General features: G+C 40.5%; 2 protein-coding genes across 2 annotated transcripts; one reads left to right on the top strand and one right to left on the bottom strand.

The window, feature by feature from the left end:
* Positions 1-1,888: 1,888 nt before the first annotated feature.
* Positions 1,889-6,687, top strand: TOMM22 (translocase of outer mitochondrial membrane 22). Its single transcript, XM_083365793.1, has 4 exons — positions 1,889-2,013; positions 2,466-2,584; positions 4,459-4,576; positions 6,114-6,687. Exons 1-4 carry the CDS (start codon positions 1,909-1,911, stop codon positions 6,186-6,188), a joined length of 417 nt encoding a protein of 138 aa, XP_083221919.1. The 5' UTR covers positions 1,889-1,908; the 3' UTR covers positions 6,189-6,687.
* A 403-nt stretch (positions 6,688-7,090) lies between these two features.
* JOSD1 (Josephin domain containing 1) lies at positions 7,091-16,854 on the bottom strand. Its single transcript, XM_083365787.1, has 5 exons — positions 16,624-16,854; positions 14,681-15,501; positions 11,122-11,250; positions 10,834-11,028; positions 7,091-9,203 (listed from the first exon to the last, which is right to left on the bottom strand). The coding sequence occupies exons 2-5, from the start codon at positions 14,863-14,865 to the stop codon at positions 9,104-9,106; spliced, it is 609 nt and encodes a 202-aa protein (XP_083221913.1). The 5' UTR covers positions 14,866-15,501; positions 16,624-16,854; the 3' UTR covers positions 7,091-9,103.
* Between the last annotated feature and the right edge of the window lie 3,145 nt (positions 16,855-19,999).

The following is a 19,999-nucleotide window of genomic DNA, read 5'->3' as shown; positions in this document are numbered from 1 at the left end:
AACAAGGCTTCATGAAATGCTTTGGATAGTACGTCATTGCAGATAACACAAACAGGCAATTGCTGATCATTTTCTTCCATGAAATAAAATCTAAACTTCAAATAATTTTCACTGTATTTTCAGTTTGGTGCTGGTTTTAATATCTTTGGTGGTGGTTCCTTTGCTGAATCACTTTCCCTCTGCACTGACAAACATGACAAATTTATATTTATCAATATGTAACGCTACCTTGTAGTCAGGTGACTAGTCAGCCCTTCTTCCTCTTTCCTTCCTCCACTGTCTGCTGGGGTCTTTTTCCACAGTCTCTGTTACTTCGTGGATCCCTTTGCTTGTCTCACAGAAGCCTCTCCTGCCAAAACCTTTTATATCCTCTCTCCCCCCCCTTTTCTCTTATAGGTGCGCCACTCAGGAAGAGCTCTGGCTGTCGGAAACTACCCTAGCCTCACTCCCCCATGCGGTCACCCATGGCTGGCCAACGTATATAGTGCTGATCAACTGGATCTGGCCTTGACAGCCCTGCAGCTCCAACTGACTCTCACCCCAAGGCCTGTCCGCTGCTCCCGGTGATAGCAGCGGGAAGTGCCTATCAACGGGAGCCAAGTGCCCTGATCCTGGCCCCTCAGCAGAGCCTTGGCAACCCTGTAGCTCCAACTGACTATCTCCCAGGCCTGTGCCGGCGCTGCAGCCATTTCAGCTCATTCCAACCCCCACCCCACTTGTCTAGATCACGCAGGTGCCGCCTACCACCGGTTGAAAATCCCTGCTCTAGGCCAGGGCTTTTCAACCAGTGGTACGGATACCACCTGTGGTACATTGGCACCTGGCAGGTGGTACGCAACCATCCTAGAAAAGTGGTAGCGGGGGAGGGGAATGAGCTGAACAGGTGGCAGCACCGCACAAGCCTGAGCAACAGACAGCTGGAGCTGCAGGGCTGTCAGGGCTCAGTGGAAGCGCCAGGATCAGCACCAGGCTCCCGCTGGAGTTTGATGCTGATTCTGGCGCTCCACTGAGCCAAGAAGAAACACCGATCAGCTGGAATGTTGCAGCATCTCCAGGATCTTGTGATTTACATTCAGATGCTTGGCAACTGATTCGTATTTATGACGGTCACAGTGTCCCAGGGTCATGTGAAGTGACCAAAAGCTGCTGCAACCACCCAGCAGGAGGGGGGGGAATAAAAACCAAACACCCCCCACCCCACCCCCGCTGCCAGTCCTCAACAGAAATGCTCACAACAATGAAAACCTCAGCCAGGAAGAAGAGCACTGCCGGGCAGGCAGGCAGGTGTCTTGCTCAGCTATGGCTTGAGGGGCACTTTTTTCAGTGCCAATGTAACTTCAAACAGTCACTAAGCGAACTGTTGTAAGTTGAGGACTACCTGTACTTCATCACTTTTTTCTTTTTTGGGAGGGGGGGGGGTCATCATGTTTTTACACCTTGCTAGGCGACTGGTGGTACTCGGATGTTGCCTTATCCTAAAAGTGGTACAATGGGTGAAAAGGTTGAAAAACCCTGCTCTAGGTCTAGGCCAGGGGTAGGCAACCTCGGCTCTTTTATGACTCATGGACTTCAACTCCCAGAATTCCTGAGCCAGCTATGCTGGCTCAGGAATTCTGGGAGTTGAAGTCCATGAGTCATAAAAGAGCCGAGGTTGCCTACCCTTGGTCTAGGCCATTATTTTTAACCTCAGTAACTTTGAAGAGGAGTCCACGCCTCCACAAATTACCGAGCTTGAGAAACGCAGGGCTAAGCCCTCACGCTACTTTCACTTGCTCCTCCCGTGCGCTATGCGTCGCTGTGCAATTACAGAAGGGCCGCGGGGCTATCAGCCTCTAGATCTGAACTTCCGGTAACGGTCTAGCTAGCCGCTGCGGGACCTCAGCGCTCGTTACTCTCTCGGTTGCAGTCATGGCCGCCTCGACGCCGCTGTCTCCCGAAGACCTGCTGCCAGCCAAGGGAGGCGCTGGCAAAACGGAGGAGCTGGAAGAGGATACAGAGGAGGAGGATGACGAGGTGAGCGGGTCGTGGCCGCGGAACTCCGTACAGGGTGTAGGCAGAATGCCAAGCCGTGCGAGACTTGACCTCTCCTGGGGGCGGGACAGAGCGTGCCGAGACGGCCGGGGCTCCCACGAGGTTAGTTGGAAGGTGTTTGTCAGGGCGCCGTGCGCTCCCGGTGCTTTGGAAGAGGGTCTCCTCGGAGGGACGCCTGAATAGTCGTGATCCCAGTGATTGAGCCCACACGTCTTCAACGTCAGGTAGGGAGAACAGGCTGGAGCAGGGGGTCTTCAAACTTGGCCCTTTTATGACTTGTGGACTTCAACTCCCAGAATTCCTCAGCCAGCAAAGCTGGCTGAGGAATTCTGGGAGTTGAAGTCCACAAGTCATAAAAGGGCCAAGTTTGAAGACCCCTGGGCTGGAGGCTCAGGCAGGCTCCTAGTTTTCGTTTTTTTCTCGCCTTGTTGCAGCTGGACGAGACCCTGGCAGAGAGACTTTGGGGTCTGACAGAGATGTTTCCGGAGAGCCTTCGATCGGCAGCTGGAGCTACCTTCGATGTGTCCCTTTCTGTAGCTCAGAAAATGTACAGGTGAGATAAGGAAATGGGAAAGTAGAGATACTAGTCGCTAGTCCAAAGACGTTGAGATGTCCTGAATGATTTAGTAATCTACTACTATTGTATGCCATTATTGCAAAAGGAACACAGAACCTGTTTCAGGCATCCCAATTGGCTGGAGAGACGTTTCTTCAGCATGTGGCTACAATCTGTTCCATTTAAGCAGTTCAGATAAAGCTAAGAATAAAACTTACAGCATGTAATATAGCAGGTTATTCCCTGTAATAATAGTTGGTCTATTGGTTAAGATACCTGGCTGGAAAGCAGCAGACCATAAGTTCAAGTCCCGTCTTAACAGTATGAAAGCCAGCTGAGTGCCTTTGGGCCAGTCATTCTTTCAGCCTAGCCCAGCTGACAGGGTTGCTATTGTGGGGCAAATAGGGAGAGGAATGTGTGCTGGATATGTTCACTGCCTTGAGCTATTTGTAAAAATAAAGGCAGGATAGGATACAAATAAATAAAGTAACAAAAATGCAAACCAAATAAGGATTGAGTCTGCTTGAGGAGTTTTTTTGAAACTGATGCAGAAAGATACCTGACTGATGGTATCAAAAGCTGATAAGAGATCCCAGACAGCCTTGACTGTTAATTATGATTGAGATGCTAGCGTGGCGTCACTGAAGTTGTGATGGAGAGATGGACTTAGAACCTCATAAATTGTAGTAAATTATGTGATTGTGTTCAGCATAGGTATATTTATTAATATTCTAGTCAATAAAGTTTCATTATTAAATATATTGAAGTCTTTGTTTTTAACACAAAATTAAATTAAACACAAAATATTCATGTATGTAGAAAAAAGCTATATAATTAAACAGAAGCCAAATATCACTATCTCATAAATTATAGTTAAATTTCTAGATATTCCTCCCAAAAATGTTCCGTTAGAGAATGCTTTTTTTACCTGAATGTAATGAAATAACACTATTCAAATATTTTTGGATAGTAAGGTAGCTATATATTACAGCCTTTCTGGTCTTGCTGAAGTTCAGTAGTATGACTAAAGGAGCCCAAGATAACTCATGGGATAGTTGTTGTCGGGGGGAAAATGGAGGAGTGGGTTCTACATATAAAACCTTGAAGCCTTAAAGAAAAGGCAGTATATAAATATATTTCACATTTGTGTACAATGCACCTATTAAACCACAGCAATTTCCTGTATCTCTCTCTCTCTGACACGTCTATCTCACTTATAACAGCTTTTTTATACTTGGATTTTCTAAACTTGGATTTTATTCCATATTTCTTTTTAGGAAAGGTATCCTATAATCTTTGGTGGCTAGATTGCAGATTAAAATAAAAATGCTGCTATATTCTTTATAAAAGGAAGAGTGTATATTATTTTGCATTCAATCTTCAAAAAGTGCTTTCCTATAATCATGAAAAATGGAGGATAATTTGCAATCCCATAAAAAAAAGTTATAGCTGCTTTAAAACATTGCAGACATGTTTTATGTACATGCTGCTATGTGTTTGAAGTACCTTTTGGAAATCAAATCCTAAGTGCTGTTCATCCCTGTTAAAGAGTACCAATCTTATGGTAACAACTTGTTCCACAAACAGTAAGAATTTTAAAAATCCATTACAGTATGAAAACATTAGTTTTAATTACGGTATGTATAAGATCAAAGATTGGGTGAAATTAATATATATTTATGCTTTATGGTAGGCCTAAATGGCATATTGGCAATTTTAAAAAATTGATTTTTCAAATTGTTATGAATATGTAGTTTGTATATGAATCTTTTGATGTGAAATGGGTACATACTACATCTGAAATCTGTAGAGTAGCTACTTTCCATCTCAGCATGAGTAAGAATATACTTCTTTTTTACATCTTCCCAAAGATTCTCAAGGGCAGCTTTATGGATTGGGACCACTTCTTTCATGATCCTAGTTCTTCCTGTTGTTTTTGAAACTGAGAAACTGCAAATGGAGCAGCAGCAACAGTTACAACAAAGACAGGTGAATACTGTCTCTTATAGCTCTAATTTAATGAATCTAATCTTCCTTTTGTCTGTGAACTTCATCTATCCTTCATTCGCCAACCCATCAAGAAATTATAAAGAGACTCATTGGAAAGCTACATTTTATTTAATGTAATTTTTCATCTGTAATTCAGCTTCTATACTTCTCCAGTTTTTCATTCATGTGCAGTATTGGCTTGGAATTCTGGACATTATTAGTCCAACACATTTGGAAAACATAAGATTGGTTAAAGTTTTGTATATCTATCTGTTAACCACGAGAGTTAGTTGTAGCGTAATAGTTAAATACATTGGACCAGAAGCCAGGAAACTAATCCTACCTTTGATACAGAAAGCAGCTAGGTGACTTTGGCCAATTGCCCTCTCAGCCATAAGAAAAATGAAATGGCAAATTATTACTAAAAATATGCTGCTGCAGACTTTCATGGCTGGCATCAATCCAGACTTAATGGCTTTAATCTAGTATTCTAAAATCCTAACAGCTGCTGGCAGTACTAGGATACCAAAAAAATTAAGACTGCAGCTATTTAGCCTGTTAGCTCATCACCATTTTTGAAACAATTGCCAAGAAAACGGAATTGTCCATGTAGCTGGCACAAGTCAAAGCTGACTAAAAGATAATATCTATATACTGTGTGTGTGTGTGTATACCATCCCTTTAAAATATTCACCCACAGTAGTATCAACAATGTAACCTCATTAATATATGTAGTAATTCACATTAATAAATGTGCGCACTTTTATCACAGTGAAGTCTACTTATTGTTCCAGTTATTGCTGGATGTAATAGTTATCTTTTAGCCTTTATACTAGAGGCCATAATTCTCAGCTGGAAGGAGCACATTTTAGGGTGACCGGTATGGCTGCTGTAATATTCTATTGTAAGTGCTTTCAGAAAAACAACTTCAAGTTTCTGACTCCTTTCTTACATAGTAAATATGTTATTTCATCATGTCATTTTTGTAAACACATTGCTTTCTTTCAGGGATGAATAAATTTATTTCTGATTGTTAATTTCCCTCTCTTGCTGAAATATTATAATTACTTGGATTCATACACCAGTCTTGAGAATATGAACAGGATTATTTACATATTTTAAAATACAAAAATAAAGCCAATCTGATAAAATAGGAAATTGAACAATAGCAGCCACTTTCTGAGAAAACCAAAGATTTAAATGAATTTTTGTCAGAACAATCTTTCCAGGTCTCATACTTAACCAGAATATTAAGATTTAGCACAGTAAGGTATTGGGACACTGCAGGATCAAAAACATGAGTGCATTTGCAAATGTTGCTTCATATACAGTAAATCTGATAATCCTATAAACCATTAATTGTATTTTTGTAGTAACAGATTGCAAACAGAAATGCTACATTTGTATTTTTATGGGTAAAATGATGCAAAATAATTGTTGGGTTTATGACATTTGAAATAGAAATTCTTTCAATTATTTTGCAGAAATTTGAATGTTTGGCATTTCAATCATTTTGACGTGTTCTTATTTCTTACAGATTTTATTAGGACCAAATACAGGACTTTCTGGAGGAATGTCAGGTGCTCTGCCTTCTCTTCCTGGCAAGATTTAATCCAATCACTGGAGCCATATTATGGAAGGAAATACTGAAATTATTAGGCAGGGTTTTTTTTCTTTTCTTGGACATCTGTTCATGATGGAGGCAAACCCCAATATGTATTTAATGAAACTGACCTCTTCTTTAATCCTTAGGCAGTCATGATTTTTTTTTTATTCCTTCCCTCAGCTGATGATCCAAGCAATTAACAAGAACTTTGGAAGCTTTTATTTTGATATCTTTATTTCTAGGAAATCACCTCAGGACATGCCAGATTCTGGCCAAATTTAGTTAGCAATGTTTGTCTATATAGTCCTGTGTTTCTCTCCTGATATACCAAGGATGGATTTTAGAATAGAAACAGCAAAAAATGAAGTAAACATGCTACAAGTACAATGGAACAATCTGGTGCACACTAAATTTCACTGTTGTTTCAATGCTGAGGGAATCTTAAGTCATTTTCACCAATTTTGAAGTCTGCAACAGCCCTTTTGTAATAAATAGAGTGCAATTATGGAATGTTTTCTATATTATTTCAGCTTAGTGGCTATACAGTTTCTGTTTAATTGCATGTTACGATAAAAAGTTGACCACATGGGCAATTGTTTTCTCTGTTGAGCCACATTTTCAAACTGGACATTAAAAGGCTACTAGCAGAGTTTTAAGTCTTCAATAGCTTCATAAAAAATTGAGATAGTTGAGCTGGTCATAGGGGAAAAAAATCTTAAATCCTTAGTAAGGCAATAACTTTATTAGGCCAATTTCAGAGTTATAAAATAATGTGTGCTTCTGAACTTTTCACTGGTGGAATATCTTAAAAGACTGGTGAGGAAAGTTATAGTCAATTTATGAGATGCACAATTTTTCCACCTTTTACAAACAGCAGCTCAATTTCACACAAGTATTAGCACATTGGGAAAGGTTTTCTCATTTTTAATATTTGGTTAAACAAAATACATCTCTGTAAACAAACCCAAGACAAAGCTATAACAAAACCAAACAAGCAAGAAAACAGTCATGAGCTTTTCTATTCCCAAGCAAATGGACTGGGCTGATTATTCTCCTCGTGCCATAATTCTGGTTCTGAAGTGTGTATGATTACATGTTCCCTTTTCCTGAGCTGCTGAATCACACCACTTTCCTTATGGGCAGAACAATGACATCAATATACTGAGAGGAAAGAAATAGCTTTACTTTTAAAAAGATATTTGTATATTATGCACTGGTCCATTGGCTTCCATGCAAACAGGGTCTCTCCAAAGTGCTGTTTTAGTCAGCATAAAGAATCATCTTTACTGCTGATATTTTAAAAATTCATGAGAAAAACGGCTTCAAGTCAGAAGTAGAACTTCAGGCCTAATGTTCTGCTTATGAAAAACGTAATATGTAAAAATGTCAGCTGGTTTTACTACTGGAATGTATAGTCCAGAAGAAAAAAGTGCTTCTATTAAACTAGAAGTATTTTGTTTGGACTGTAGTACATGCAGAGAAGAGTCAATTCAGTTTCCCAGTATATGGCTGCAAATTATCCAGGCATCATAAACAAGATTCGTCTTCATCTCATTGTCATCCTCAAAGTATTTGATTGAAAGGAGAGTTCAAGTACAAAATTGAAAGGTGTCTATCTCGCTTTCACTCAGATTAGAAAGCAAAAGGCATCCTCTACAGTCACGAGTTACTTTTGCCCTTACCTTACCAGGATGATGGTGGAAACAAGCTCTATTGATGTATCAGTACTAACGTAAATGACACTTAATGAAAAATACAGCAGGGTAAACTGACAAAAATAAATGAGGCACATTAGATGAAGTGAAAGGGAAAACTATTAAGGTTCCTGCCAATCTTCAGCTCTTTTACTACCGTAATTTAGTGGGAAAGAGAAGATTATGTTTTCCTGCCATATGGAATGGAAGAATGTAACTCAGCTTACCTGTTTTAAATGGTCTTCATCTACCCGCATCAAACTTTCCTAGAAACTTTTTAACCTCAGCTATTATCAGCTGAAATAGGAACAAAAATCTAATCCTTAGATTTTTTCCCCCACAATAGCTTGCAAAATTAACATTTGCCTTTTCAACAATGTTCTACCTTACAAAAACTTGGCTATAATTTCCTTTTATGTCATGATTTCATCCTTAAGATGTCTGTTGATATATTCCCTGCTCGGTGAATTACTTCCCTGAATTACAGGACAGACAAGATAAATAAAGAGGCTGTACCTGACCTACTAACCAAAAATATTTGAGGTTTTTGAAAAATAAGCATCAATTATCTCCCCAAATTATTCACTCTTTCATTCTCAAATCAACAAAAATGTCAAGTATGACAAAGAAAAACCCCAAAGTCCAATAGGAGTTCCAGAATTATGGTCCCATTTTGTCAATATGTCCCCTAACTCTTGGCACAATTGCTATTTAAAAAGGGAATCCACAAGCACCATACCATTGCTAAGAGTATCTAAAATTTCCTGAGAGACCCATACTGTTTGCAAATTTCTTCAACATAAGTTTGGTAGAGAAGGGAGTTGTAGATATGAAGGGAACATGCCTGGCCTCAAACCTCCCCTGAAGGAGAGACAAACCATCCTAATATAGAGACTCCTGGAGACAGTAGTGTACAATTCAATATAAAGTATTTTAGGATAATGGGGTAAGAAAGTGAATCAGAATTTAATGGAGAGGATTCCAATACCCCTTTCCCAATTCATTATGCATTACAATGAAAGAATGCAAAACTGGCTTCTATCTCTTTCCCTAAATCCAGCTTCAATAATCTGGTTTGGCCCTGACTACCTTGTGACTGCCTTATTGCACCTTCATAATGGAAAGTTCCTGGGGAGAGAACAGTGCTCATTATCCATATCACAGGACATTAGAAGTTGGAAAGGAGAAGGACCAGTACTGTAGTGCAAAGATATGATATTTTGCAGGTCATGCATCAACTCTCCAACTGTGATGTACTTCTACCTCCTCAGGTACTACCAGCAGAAGTTCACAGTTCTTTCCTTGCAGCTGGTTTCTTAAAAACTTCCTGTGGAAATAAAAAGAAAGCACAAATGAAGTTTGAGAATATTTTGGAATTTTTGTAAACAGCTGAGTGTTAGGAATACGCAAACTATTCTGAAAAGTTCCACTCTCCTACCTGTTGCTTTTTTTATTACATTCTCCAGTTATAGAGACTTGGAGAAAGTGTAGTAATCTATGAATTGAGGCATAGATAACATTTTTGCTGGATTTACTGGAGCTAGTTAATGGAATAAAGTGGTAATGGAAGAGAACACTAAGATATTCAGAGACAGAATCATTTTAAATAGAAGAACAGGACTGCTGTCCATTGGTAAGTTTGTGCTATTCTTAAATTTCTATAGTGAATAAGAATTGAAGAGTTGCAATATGATATATGATATTGTTCTCTATGCAGATTATCAAATACAGCAGTGTGCATTTTACTTCAAAAATAGCTTGCTCATACTGTTGAGTTTATGGGTAATGAAGCATAAAAGTTATCCCAAAGGTGATTTTTCACAAGGCCATGTGAAAAAGCACCTTTGGGATAACTATGACCTGGATGACAGAATCTCCATAGACATTAAGCATAAAAGCTATGTTACTCTGTTGAGCTTTATAGAATGTCACTGTAAAAATACACATTGCCTGTGCTATTGGGAGAAGTCATAAATTAATAATCAAAGAAGTCTATTTCTTCTTTGATTTCTTTGATTCATGCATTGAAAACAGTGCACGCTCTTCATACACTGCTTTTGGAACTTTATTGGATTCAGCAGCTGCTACTTGAAACAAATGCTTTGAGATGGGCGATTTCCTTCCATAGTCCTGAGAACAAACTATTTTAAACACATCAACAATAGCAAAGCTGTGGTTTGGATTTGCTGAAGGCCAAAGCAACTAGTATGCTAACTTGCCTAAAATCTAACTGCTGCTAGTGGCTTGATCTTGGCATTAGATAGTTTAGTGAGTTGTACAAATTTTAACTCAAATGTAATCCACTGAATTCGGCAACTGATACTATTTCCAAACAACTGGGTATCTCAGTTCAAAACTTTTATCTGCCATAAGCAGTGAAAATAGTTACACAAAATGTAGCTATTTTATTATGTTGACATGTAAAGATATGAATCCAAAGTGAGACAATTTCCTTTGTTGGAACATTTCATTAATTTGGAGGAGTTAATGGGGAGAGGGAAGAGAGATTTCATTGCCTAAAGCAGACATGTCAAACACAAGGCCCGGGGGCCAGATCCAGCCCGCAAAGTGGTTTTATGTGGCCCACGAAACCATCCTGGAAACAGTGAGGGAACGGCCCCCACTGCCTTGGCCCAGAGACCCTCCTTCTGCCAGAGACCCTCAGATCTGTCCCACTCCTGCCCAGGCCCCCATAGGCACCCTTGATGCGAATGATGTAGAGCTGGCCATGCCCACCCAGTAGGCCATACGCACTCTAGCCACGCCCACCCAGTAGGCCACGCCCACCGTGGCCATACCCACCTGGCCCCCTGAGGGCAACCGCAATGCTGATGCGGCCCTCAATGAAATTGAGTTTGACACCGCTGGCCTAAAGCCAAACAATGTTATTCAGATGATAAATTCACAGTGTATGCGGATGATAGCACTCAGGTCACAGATTAACAAAGACAACCTACCTGAGCTCACTTTCACCACCAATCCATTCAGGAACCTTTAGTTTGGAGTCAAGGTTATAGTAGTTTCCTCCCACCTCCCGGACACAGATCCAATGCTGCCGTTTAAGAGGAAGTTTCAGTGGTCCCCAGCAGAGGCTTGACGGCAGATTTATTATGAAACCCATGACATTGGAAAGGGCAATCACGTTAACATCCCTGAACAAGGAAAGAAGGAAAAAAATACTTTTTTACTTCCTTTTAAATCAGCCATCCCTAATGGCAATAAATTTGTACTCTGGATTACTTTACCTGCGCTTATCCCACCAAACTGCTTCATAACCTTTGGTCTGAAGAGCTGCCATGATGACATTCACATCATAGTTCCCATTCCCCAGCATACTTTTCTTGTGTGGTGTCACCATGGTGTTGGGAGATAGCCTGGTCATGAAACAAATAATACAAATAAACAGAAACAGTGAGACAATGTACTATAATTAAGGTGCTGACTTGTCAAGCTCTTGGCTGTCTCATCTCACAGAAAGCATGATTTTTCCAATAAAAACCTTTACAAAGATTTATTGAAAGAAGCCAGAATAAGGTTACAAAAACTTCAACAACTGGTTTGTTTTCCTCCTGTAGAGTTTATTTCCTAAGGCAGAGACTTTCTCCATATCCTAATGACTCATACGTGAAGAGTTTTCTTAACTGATAATGGAGGAATGACTAGCTAGTTAAAAAGCAGATTTCTCTCCAGTTCAGCCATCATGTGGAGACTCGGTTCAAGTTCCCATTTGACCACAGAGTTCACTAGATTACCTTAAACCAGTTACACACACACAGACCAAGTTACACAAAGCTATTTTCTGTAAAGATAAAATTAGGGAAGACCCTTCTAGACATTACCTTGCGGAGTAGCAGTGCTTGAAACAAAGATTTTGCTATCCCAAATCATATGAAAGAGGTACTTAGGTAGCTAGGTTGAATAAAGGTACATTTTAAATATGCACTTGCAGACCAAACCTTTGCATTGTTCTCTCCACATTCTTGCCATGTATGAATTAATAAGTCTGTATTTTTACTATTTTCAAGTATTTCTTGAAAAAATACTGCTAACACACAGAAAATATTACAGAACCTGCAACACAAGATTGCAAATTATCTTAAAACAGGAATATGTTAAATAAATATCATGACTGTAACAAAGACTTTAGCATACAACACTTTTAAAAACATTTTAGGAAAAAAAGAAAATCCTAGCTTTTGGAGGCATGATCTAATAGTCAATGGGGAAGCAAGATTCACTTAACAATTGTTGCAAGAAAGATCATAAAATTGTTATGGATGGGGTTGCATTCCCCAGACAGATCCAGTGTGCAACTTGGGCGTCCTCCTGGACTCACAACTTTTGCTCAAAGAGTAGGTGGCAATCATGGTTAGAGGGCATTTGCTCAACTTCATGTTGTATACCAGTTGTGCACTTAGCCATAGTTTCATTCCATACAACATTAACCTTGTGAACTCTCAAGCTTCCTCCTTCCGTTATATATTCAAGATGGACAGTATTTAATATTTGTTATGTATACGTAGGGGTGTGGGTCTATACATATGTTGTATATAGTATGTTTAAATGTGTGTCATGTATGTTTCACTTTGACAGCGGGCAACTAAATTTCATTTTTGATGTGTGCCGTTGTGCCCACAGTAAAATAAATGACAATAAAGATTATCTTATCTGGACTGCAAGGTTGTGCACATGGTCACTCATGTCCTAGTCATAACTCAGTTAGATAACTGCAACACCCTTTACACGGGGCTACCCTTGAAGAATATTTGGAGGTTGCAGCTAATCCGGAATGCAGCAGCATAACTCCTAGGCCTGCATATGTAACTCCTTTATTGTGTGAAATGTATTATAACCAGTTTGCTTCTGGATGCAATTCAAGATGCTGTTATTTTTAAAGCCCTAAATGGCATGGGTCTAGGGTATCTGAGAAGTTGTCTCTCCCTGATGGGAGAAGCCTGTCCCACTCGCACCAGTGATAAACTTCACTAAGTTTATCATTCAAAATTCCTTAAGTCACAAGAATTAACTTTTAATGCATTGCTTCTTAATGAGTCTTGTAAAGCCCAGATAAGGTAAAACTTTCATTGTATAAACAGTGTAAGGAGCTATTGAATCAAGTGCATTATAGTTTTCATTTTAATGACTTACCATATTTCAAAATATAAAGCATGATTTTATGCATTTACATTATTTCTTATAAATGTACAAAGAAATCTAGCCATAAAGCAGTGTTTGAAAAATGAAGTTTGTAAATAGCTGTTCAACTCAAGCCAATCTACAGTTACAATTTTCGATAAAAATTATCCATTAATACTTTAGAGATTGGTATCAAATGTAAAACATGGAGAGTAGCCTTATCCAACCAATGGTTCATCTAGTTCAGTACTGACTGGCAGAAAAGTTCAGATGGATAGCTGAAGTTCTTCTCAGCATTACCTAGTAATTGCAAGAATCTGGACTGTTCTGTATGCAAATCAGATGTTTTAACATATAAGTATTTCAGTGGGTCCTATAGGAAGTATCAGTTTATCCTAGAGACAGGAATGGCACTTGGGTGACAGCAGATGGTCTCTCTATCTTTCTAATTCTTTAAGGAAGGCAAGGGATTGGACTAATATCTCAAACACTTGTTTATCCAAAAAATCTTCAATGATACTATATTTTAACATGCATCAAGATGATTTCTAGGTTACTTATATAAAAATAGACATATCACCAGCTCCTTTTAGAGATGAATTGTGACAGTGTCATAGCTACTGTGTAGAAAAATGCTAGCAGTTAAAGCCAAACTTATAAGGAAACTAGACAATTTGCGTCCCACAGGGTCATTGTTTCAGAGATATTTTCTTACCTAAACAGAGAAACAGAATGAACAAGGGTGACCAAAAAAGCAGTGAGAACTGAACTGACTTCTGACTTCCTGATGGCTTTCCTATTACGTTTTCTTGTGGGAGGGAGCATCAGAGATCTTCCTTTCTCTCTTCTTTTCCCTTCCCTTTTCAGAAGTGGCTGCTGCTGGGTGGGGGAGCAGGGGATTGTGAGATTGGCTGGGAAACTGTCACAGAACATTGAAAATGAAGATCATGTGACTGCAGCAGTAGATCAGCAGTGCAGCAGCAGCCAGTAGCACTGAAGCAACTACAACTTCCCCAAATTTCATTCCTTGGGAGTCATGGGGTCATGGATTCTGGACATATTCTGTAAGTTAGTCCATTTGAGTTATCTTGGTTTGAAAACTGTTGCTCTATGATATACAGTATCACCCAGTTAAAGATCATAAATACAGTTTTAGTAGCATATAGACATTAAACTGACAATTGCCTTTTTTCATAGCTTTTCTTTCATGTGTAAATCACAAAGTCAGATGTCTTAGGCAGTTGACAGGAACCCTTGCAGTCAAAAGGGGACAGGAAAGGCAGGAACACTTGCAGACCTGCTGATTAGGTTTGCCAGCAAAAGCTTAATGGATTATGGGCCACCAAATGCTCAATAGCTAGAGGTGAATTTTATATCATGAACTGGTATCGGTTCCCCTTAACAGAAAATTTTACCTTATTGACTCATTCATTACATTCTTTACATTAAAAATGTGTAATGTAATCCTAACTGGGTTTTACTTCTCTGTCTGAAGTTAAGACAGGCAGGTAGACTAATTTACAAAGATCAAAGTGAACTGAATGGTAGAAGAGCTTAATAATAAAACATCAGAAAATCACTATAAAATCTAGACATTCAAAAGCTCTAGTCTACCAAATAAATGTAGGCAAACCCTCCACAATAATATGATAAAACCATTTTTCCTACCTCTGGAAAATGTCCTGTAATGTGTCTCGAGTAAAGGCATTGCTGTCCTGGAAGACGTTATTGAGAGCATGGAGGGCACATAATTCTCTGCGTTGTTTTTCATGATAAATGCGCACTGGCATCACCTGTGGCGTTTCTGGCGATTCCGATTTTGTTTTGTCACCTTTCCATGGCACGCAACTCATTTTTTTAAAGTGGTGTTGATGTGAAGATTGGAGATAATGTTTCTGAAGGTTCTTTTTGTACAAAAGAAACAAAGAGCGAACTGCCCTTTTCTTTATAGACAACTTGAGCAAAATAATAGATCTGCAGTTGATTTCAATTGTTATCTTTATTTGATAGCTGCAAATGCAACTTCAAAATCTGAACCATTCTTCTTCCACTCTCCTGTTTCCTTAACTTGAAGAAATTGCTTCTAGTATATTGTTCTCTTCTTCTCTGATTTTTCCCTTGAAAAATTGTTTGAGATAATTTAGCGTAGGAGTGTCAGATTGAATTGATCACATCGCTCCTTCTCCTCCATTTCTTTTGGTTAATGATGACTGTAAAGCCAAGATCCACGGCCTACCTCTTTCCCCAATATAGGAAAAGACAGTCTGAAATTAAGCAAGCCCAGGCTTTTTACTGTTCATAAACAACACCAGGCCCCCCGAGGAAAGCATCAAGTGCATCTCTGCATTCTGGAAAGAGTTTTAAAAGGCCTCCAAAACAGAGCAATCAAAAGACAGGGAAGAAACTACTTCTCCCCAAGACAGGAGGGAAATAAAAAGCAACTGATCCACCTTCGAATAAGCAAAGATTCCTCGCCTGTCCTTGTATTCCTGATGGGAGAAAGAAAATATTCAATTAAGCATAGGATTTTGCTCATTACCGGAGCGGGCAGGCGAGGAGCCTCAATTTTTAAACAGCTCCCAGTAGGCTTCTCAAGCCAGAAATACTCCCGAACGAAACACAACAAAGATTCAAGGCCTGCGCTTTTCTAGCCAAGATCCACCCTCGGGGGAAAGCTCACAATTAACCAACACACTTGGAGCCTTTACCACGACGAGCTGTCACGCGCTGTCAGAAGAAAAAAAAAAAAGCCTCCAGAGCCTTAACGCGTGTGGTTTGAAGCGCGCCTGGCCGCGGAGGGGACTTTTATTTATTTATTTTTTTTATTTATTTTATTGGATTTGTATACCGCCCTATTCCCATAGGACTCAGGGCGGTTTACAGGGCAGTTAAAACCACGAATACAAAAAAAATAAAATAAAAACAATTAAAACAAATTAAATTCAAGCCCCAAGAGTAAATCTAAAACCCAGTTAAATTAAGAACCCCACAGTCTGGACCAAACAGATCGAAGAGCCAAGTTTTAAAGTCCCGGCGAAATGAGCGAAGGTCGGGCGGGGGCTTTGGTGTTTACAATCCCAGCAATTCTGGCTTGTCCTCTCCAGACCGGCAGTGGGAGGGAGAGCCAGCAGGCCCTGCGAAGCGCCCCTCGCTTTCTCAAGGTGGGCAAAGAAAAGCTCAGGAAAGTCCCTCCTTCCAGAGGAAAATAAGGACGGCGGCGGGGCTGGATGCCCGCACACTTGGACCGAATCGAGACACCCTCCCCTCCCCTCCCCACTACCCGCCAGGACGGCGACCGGCCAGGGCAGGGGTCGGCAACCTCGGCTCTTTTATGACTCGTGGACTTCAACTCCCAGAATTCCTGAGCCAGCTATGCTGGCTCAGGAATTCTGGGAGTTGAAGTCCACGAGTCATAAAAGAGCCGAGGTTGCCGACCCCTGGGCCAGGGGAACGCCGAGGAGAGGATTCCCCTACTACCCAAACGGCCCCCGAGATTTACCCGCCTTCTTCCAAACCCCCAAGAACCAGGCTCGCCGCCGGAAGGGAACGGGAAGGAGGACGCCCCTCTTTGGCGAGCTTACTTCGCTCGTCCCTCGGCTCTCTCTACTCACCTTCTAGGTAGCAGCCCCAAGCCTTCTTGGACCAACAGCCACCGACCAGGCGGCGCATGCGCGGCCTTGCACGGAGTCCTGGCCCGTCGCGCCAACGCTCGCTCGGCCCCGCCGCCGCCTTTACGTCGCGAGCGTCAGTGCTCCTGATGTCAGAGACCGTCCAAGTTTCCATCCGCCTGCAGCTCAGGGGTAGGCAACCTCGGCTCTTTTATGACTCGTGGACTTCAACTCCCAGAATTCCTGAGCCAGCTATGCTGGCTCAGGAATTCTGGGAGTTGAAGTCCACGAGTCATAAAAGAGCCGAGGTTGCCGACCCCTGCGCCTGCTGGAGGGGAGGGGGGGGAAGGCAGCCGCCGTTCCTCGCTGGAAGGTGGTCTGTGTTAAGCTGAATTCTTGCCTGTCGCAGGCTACTGGAGGACTCAGGCCACCAACCTGCATTACACGGAGATCAGGAATTCCGTTTTGACTATGATATTCCTTTACGGGCTCGTTTCAGAGCGTGGCTGGTATGGAGATAAAATGGGAGTTAATCCTTCCTGAGCTCCGTAGAAGATTCTGCCTGTACACACCACTCTATTTTAAAATCTGATCGTTTCCTCATGTACTGGAATTCCTTCATCTTTGTTGAGCAACTTCCTCACGTGTGTAGCTATTAATTGAAAACATCATCCGCCTTCCCCGTTACCATAAAATATTCCCATTATAAGAATGGGTGGCTATTACGCCTTCTACTCTGTCAGTCTCTTTGTTGCCTTTTGCAATTCCCTGCCCAACTGTATTGTCCAGATTTGTGAGTGCCTCGTTATAAAGGCAGGATTGGTTTTCTCTGGATTTCTATCATTTCCCTTCAAAGTACCATCAGTCATCCACAATGGGACAACTGCACTAGGAAAGGATTGGGTGTGGCAACTGCACAGTTCTGCAGCATCTGGCCTCTAATCAGTTTGCTTGCCCATCCCATGCACCATTTGAACCTCTTACAAGATAAAAAAACTTGACAGTAAGCACAATGGGAAAGTGACTTATTCTAAAAGTGTATGTATCTATTTTAATTAACTGAATAGTGCCAGATTCATATTTGGACAGACATAATTAGATAACTGCAAAGAGATATCTATAAATTTGGATGACTGAAACACATACCCAGAAAGCCCTTTGGCTCAATGATTAAGTAGGTGAGGGACTGACTGAAACTGATAAATACACATAATTATAAATAGCTCAGGCTTATTATCCCTCATTTCAGTGTTCTATAATCTATAACATATAAAGCAAGTTAGTATAATGATTAAGGAGTTGGACTGTCATGGGGACAACCACAGAAGCTCACTGTAATTTTGAGTTGAGTTTTCCTCTCAGCCTGACCTACCTCACAACATTGTTGTGCAGCAAGGGGGCAGGATGATATATACCACTTTCGGACCCTAAAAAAAGGTGGGATATAAATAAAATAAATAACAAAAAACAGGGATGTTGCATCTCACCTAATGCCATTTTGGAACTGAGCAAGTACACAACTGCAAAATTTACCCCTTCTTTCAGGAATAAAACAATGAAGCTCCCAAGTTGTGACAGGGCAAAATCAGATTTTTAAGGGAAAAATCACTTGTGAGTGTAAAAAATAACTATTGAATGTTATTAAAATAAAGTTGTAATAAAATGAGTCCAGCCTTTTCTGATCAAGGAGGAACCAAGAGGTTGACAGGGCATTATGGTGCTACTGTAAAATGGCTATTGGAGAAAGGGCCAGTGTATCACAATTGTGTCGGGATCTTGCTGCCTGACATCAGAACAAAGATTTCTATCAACATACATTCAAAATTACTTTGGGAATAAAGATAGTCAATACTTATCCAAGTGCTGAAAAGATCCTATATCTCATGCCATTCTTATCAGATCTTACTGCTCATTTTCTGTTAAGAAACTGGGAACTCCAAAGTAATTTCAGATTCATCACTTGGCTAAAAGTTTGTTTTTTTCCATTATCCACCCATATATAATACTTTCATAAACATGGCATTATGTTCTGCTTCAGAAAATATTGTGTGGATTTACTGTACTTTCTTCCATATGAGTGTTGATTTTTAAAAAATGGGAACTGAAAACAAAAATGCTGACTGTAGTTGAGTGCAAAATATTGATATGTCATACATTTTTCTACATATTTTACTTTAGTAATAAAAGGAACTTGAAAAAGAATTACACATTTTTTATATTCTGAACCACAATGAAGTTTATTAGTTCTCAAGAAGTGGCTATTCATCCTCTTAAAAATCTCCAGAGATAAAGATCCTACAAACTTCACTTTTCAATAGCTGTTTAAAACCTAACCCTAACCCTGGCAGGGAAAAAAAATGGTAAACCTAAACTATGAAACACATTTCAGAACTTTTGATATAACTACTAAATTAGATGTTTCCTGTTTTTGCTTTCTGAGAACTGGTGCGGTGCAAAATCCGTTGCAGCAGTCTTCCCATTACCAAGAAACATCTGTTCTTGTATACAGTATGGGGAGGGGAATCACCAAATGGCATCAGCATCCGATTCTGGGTTGTCAAGTCATGGATCCCTGCTTCATTACATAAACATATCAGTTTGGAGCCGATTATAGACAACAAGCTTCCCCACGGAACATAGTCTCTAGGGCTGCATTTGTGCACAAAAATATTTGCCACGCGCTTTGGCTAACAAGAGATCTTGAGATTATAGGATTACTTACTTCTACGAATAAACATTTCACTTCCAGGTTCAGATACGAGCCAACGGCATCTCTACCAAATCAACAACGAGGCTGCAAAACAAAGACGTGTACCGTACAATAGAGATTTTTTTTCCCCCTCTGCCAGAGTTAAAAGTCACAACCTCTGTTGCTACTGGTAGGATTTTTGACAGACACTATCCCGGACGAAACAATTGGTAAACAGAGGAGGAGAAATCCCATTTAACCACACACTGCGGTAGAAGGGCTTCTAAGTGTATATTGCAGGGGTCTTCAAACTTGGCCCTTTTATGACTTGTGGACTTCAATTCCCAGAATTCCTCAGCCAGCAAAGCTGGCTGAGGAATTCTGGGAGTTGAAGTCCACAAGTCATAAAAGGGCCAAGTTTGAAGACCCCTGGTATATTGGCTTTCGCTTAGATAGGTAGCTTTCTTATCGACCCTTCTCTCCTCTAACTAGCTCGGTCTAAGCTACGGCCAATGATTGCTGAAGGCTCGCGCTCTCCCAGAGTTGCTTTAAATTAAATCCTTTCAAAACAGGATTGGGAAGCCTCTATGTTTGTCCCAGCCGCCAAGGGGGACACGCTTAGCCTGTGCTTTTCTCCAGTTTCTAGGCGACAACGACACCAAGGCCGCCGCCGCCCGCTTGCTTGCTGTC

Source organism: Vipera ursinii (assembly GCF_947247035.1).
Source record: "Vipera ursinii genome assembly, chromosome: 6".
NCBI lineage: Eukaryota > Metazoa > Chordata > Lepidosauria > Squamata > Viperidae > Vipera > Vipera ursinii.
Note: the sequence above shows the minus strand (reverse complement) of the source record. Positions and strands in the feature narration are given on the sequence as shown.